General features: G+C 36.2%; 1 protein-coding gene across 1 annotated transcript; it reads right to left on the bottom strand.

The window, feature by feature from the left end:
* Positions 1-1,633: 1,633 nt before the first annotated feature.
* Positions 1,634-2,662, bottom strand: LOC110028872 (probable glutathione S-transferase parC). Its single transcript, XM_020730897.1, has 2 exons — positions 2,273-2,662; positions 1,634-2,161 (listed from the first exon to the last, which is right to left on the bottom strand). Exons 1-2 carry the CDS (start codon positions 2,597-2,599, stop codon positions 1,814-1,816), a joined length of 675 nt encoding a protein of 224 aa, XP_020586556.1. The 5' UTR covers positions 2,600-2,662; the 3' UTR covers positions 1,634-1,813.
* Between the last annotated feature and the right edge of the window lie 1,741 nt (positions 2,663-4,403).

The following is a 4,403-nucleotide window of genomic DNA, read 5'->3' on the forward strand; positions in this document are numbered from 1 at the left end:
TGGCCCTTTTTGTGGGCCAAATTTTTTCAAAAACCCCCCCCCCCCCCTCGCACCATTTCAACTTCTTCCACTCATTTTTAATTTTTCTTTTCACACACCTACATTTCACACCATTCCCCATTAGTTAATTTATTCTTTACCCTTACTAGAGATGTTATAAAGAACATTGACTAATTTAAAGTTTGAATAGTTCTGAAGACCGGCTAAGCAAGAAAGAAACTAGCTCTCACTCTAGAGTTCCCACGATTCCCTCAACCTGGGGGCTGACATCTCGTATCAGAACTTAAAACAATAAACCAAGTTGGGGGCTTTAACTTGTTACTTTAAAGTCCTCTAACTCTGCACCCTTCAATGATTATTTCTCTATTTATTTGCACTAAATCATATGAATTACATTCTCATTCATACAATCTCATGTGATTCTTTCCAATTGTTGACTGAGACAATACCCGCCCGGTTCTTACATGTTCTCACAACAAATTTTAACATCTGGATATGTTAAACCAAGAAGTAAATGAAGTACATGGAATTAAATCATCACAACTTCTACCAACATTACAAATTAATAATCTCCACAACTTCCATCCAAGTTGGGGTGCTTCAATCCAGTGCTATAATTGTGTTGCAATTCCTAGCTCTAGGGATATATTGTTGGAAAACCTCAACATAGCGCCTAGCTGATGGGCATGACACAACCACACTCTTATACTTTTCTCCAAATCTTTCATAAATTATTTATGAGGGTTTTCCTTCACAAAAATTTGTAAAATTGTGTTGTATACATAATAAATATATAATAAAGACAAATATTTTAGGCATATTTTTATACTTTTTTCTCACTCAACAAAGATCTAATAAGCAAATCCACTCTGTCGATTTACTCGACAGTCCACCTTTGGTTGATCTAATTGATAACCATATTCAATGAATCTACGGTGAATCGACTTAGCAAGATTACTCAAACAATCATTTTTGTTGATCCTTTGGTAAGTCAATTAGCAATTCTAATCGATGGAACTTTTCAACAAATCAAGGGACTACCCATGTAACATAAGAATGTGGTAGAATACGTGGATCTTATTTACTTAATATTTAGATGGCATCCTTCGCTATATGGCTACCTAATTTCTTGTTTAACAACTTATGTAACTATTCATGAGGCTAAACCAAACTTACAATTATGGGAGGCCCTTCATGAGATGGATGATGAAAAAGAGAAACTTCATCTTAATTTTTACATATATGCTACCTTATCTATAATGAAAAAAATGTACATTTAACTTTTTAAAAGTTAAAATATTGATATTTTTGTTGTGATATTAAATATTTAGTTAACATAAACTTTAAAAAAAAAATTTAACATTTAGGGGTTAGATGCATAAATACAATTGGGTGGTAGAAGAATAATCAAATTCTTGTGATGCAATTTGGTATGTATTTAAATACCCCCAAGAAAGAATTATCAACCTCTTCTCAAGTCTTTTATGACTTTACTTTGGGATGTGGAAAACCTTTATCTTAGGAGCTAAATAAATTGACAAGTTGGGTAAGAATTGAATTGAATATCACATGCTGCCACAACTTTAATTGCTCTCGATAGTAACCATCAGTCTTGCCAAGTATCAAAGCAACATAAATCATAACAATTATTCATCATCAAATGTAAGAAGCCATCACAAATAGCATTATTTGGATACTATCACTCTCAATCAAGATACAACTCTAAACTGGCAACTGGCCGGAATCAGCCGCCGGCCGGCAACACACTTATTCAAATCAGTGAAGCTCATCTCAATCCCACACATATCCTATTCTATTCGACCCCAAGCTTCTTTCTTCGTGAGCTTATAAACTCAGACACCTTCTTAGGATCAGGGAGAGACTGAGCGACACTCTCCCGCTTCAGGCAGCGCTTCCCCCATGCCGCTAGCTTGGGGAATTCCTGCTCCACGCTGAAGTCGGCGAAGGACTCGAAGCTGTAGAACCAGGAGGTGAAAGGAACTAGTGCGATGTCCACCAACCCAAAGTCCTCGCCTCCGAAGTACTTGTTCTCCCCGAGCACCGCCTCAAGCGTTCGCAGGTTCTCCGTTAACTCCTTCTTGGTCTCCTCACGTTCCTCGCCCTTCCTCAGCCTTGATAGCCGGATGGCACAATCGAAGGTCTGGTAAGCCAAAGCAGAACACAAAGTGTTTGATAAAATGTCTGTTTAAGCCAGAGAGACGATATGATAGGGAATAGGGATTGGAGTAGGCCACCATTTATGATTTATTACCTTTTTGTCAATGAAGTCAGCCCAGAAGCGGGCAAGGGCGCGGGCGTAGGGATCGGAGGGGAGGAGTGGGGCTTTTCCTCTGCTGGGGAAGACCTCGTCAATGTACTGGACTATGATGAGGGATTCGCAGATAGGTTTACCGTGGTGGAGCAGCACGGGGATCTTCTTGTGCACCGGATTTGATTTCAGCAGAAGCTCGCTCTTCTCCGCGAGATTCTCCTCCTTGTACTCGTACTCCAGCTCCTTTTCCGCCAGTGCGATCCTGCATCGGATGTTGAAAGGGCTGATCCAGAAACCCAGCAGCTTCAGTTCCTTCTCTGCTGCCATTGCTCCTTCTGCTTCTCTCTCTGTCAGCTCTCAAGATTGATTTGAAGATAGAGTGAGATGAAATGCGAATTAAGCGTTGGTATTTATAGGACTGCTCCGGTCATTAATTGTAGCTTCATTGGCTTGTCCTCCAAGAGTTTCCACACTGTTGTCATCGCTTGCGTCAGAGAGGTTGGATTCAGTTGAAAGTTCCAACTTTTGCTTTATTTATTTAAACGAGGATGCTCCAAGTCAGAGATGAACGTAGGAATTGATGGTAAACATTAATATGACTAGATTTGTAATTGCAAGGATTCAACTAGCAATTGATTTAGATGATAAATTTGATTGAATTCTCATTCAGATCTAGAGCGACTATATTTGCATTCTACAAGTCTAGTTGGTGAAAAAAAATTACAATTTTTCAAATCTATTGGATGAGAGAGAAAAAAATTACAATTTTTTAAAACTCAACTAAAAGGTAATACATGGGAAACAAATTTTCAAATCTATTTGTTTGTTGCTTTCTTCTTTATCCTTAATTTTTTTTTTATTTGATTTCGATTATTGATTTGGTTTTTGTTGTGTTTATTTGTCTTTTTTGCAGGGCCTCTCGTATGGTTGTGGATCGTTTTTTGAAAGATTTTGGATGGTTGCGGTTTGGAGCTCAATTGTGGCTTGACTGTCTCTAGTTTTTGCATCTTTTCTTTATCTATGTTGTATTTTGTTACATTTTTGTGAAGTTTTTTTTGTTTTCGGATAAAGTTGAGCATCACCCTCATATTTTTTCAAAAAAAAAAAAAAATTCAACAAAAATGTGTGGTCCATATTAAAATATCTGAATTTCGCTCTTGAATTTCACGAGTTCCAATCAAGAGGCATGGAATTTTTGGAGTTATTTCTTTGATTTAACCATCAAAATTTTTACTTATTATCACTAATGTGCATACGAGATTTAGGTATATTTAAATCACAAATTGAAGGTGTTGATAATAGGTTGATACCATCAAATCACTACCTTTAGCTTTCCACAACTACTCACTTATGGTAGAATATACTCGTGAAAAAAAAAATTGGAAGTCATAATACAATACTAAATAAAATAAATTTTCGATTAGAATAAATATTTGTTCTCTGATGTTAAACTTCAAATTCTAAAATCTCACAGTTAATCTCACTGTGAAGGTGTCGGGCAAACTAAAGTGCATGTATTGACCAAGTAATATAATGTATTTAAGTACGAGATCTTTCTCATGAGGATAGTTAGTAAATTTTAACGTGCAAGTTAAGCACTAACTCAAAGCCATATTTTCTATTCAAACTAAAAACATTTTGAAAATAGATTTTTAATTTTTTTTAAATAATTATGCACCAAAATATTTAAATATCCTATGAGTTTATAGTTTAATAAATCAAAATTTGTGATAACGTTTTCATGAAGAAATTAGCAATCAATTAGGAATAAGAATGACTTAACGCCTCTCTTGAAATCATAAAACCCTAGTCTCAAAAACCCCAATGTGATGTACAAGCAATTAGTGATTTTAAGAATGAAATGTTCTTTTTCCATAATGATTTAATGCCTACTTCAATGTCCAAATCCCATTGCATTCAAGATTGACCATGCTATGTCATTCTGGTACAAATATTTGGTCCCCATAACCTTTCATGAGCTTAAACTTAGCCCCCATTTCCTATAAATACCCCTCAATTTCCTTGATTGAACGTTGTTCAACTGTTGTTGAACTCTTGTGAAAACTTGCAGACCAATTGTCCAAACTCCCTCAATTTGTTCCTAAAGCCTTCCCTACCCCCTTGACACTCT

Source organism: Phalaenopsis equestris, unplaced genomic scaffold (genome assembly GCF_001263595.1).
Source record: "Phalaenopsis equestris unplaced genomic scaffold, ASM126359v1 Scaffold000535, whole genome shotgun sequence".
NCBI classification, from domain to species: domain Eukaryota; kingdom Viridiplantae; phylum Streptophyta; class Magnoliopsida; order Asparagales; family Orchidaceae; genus Phalaenopsis; species Phalaenopsis equestris.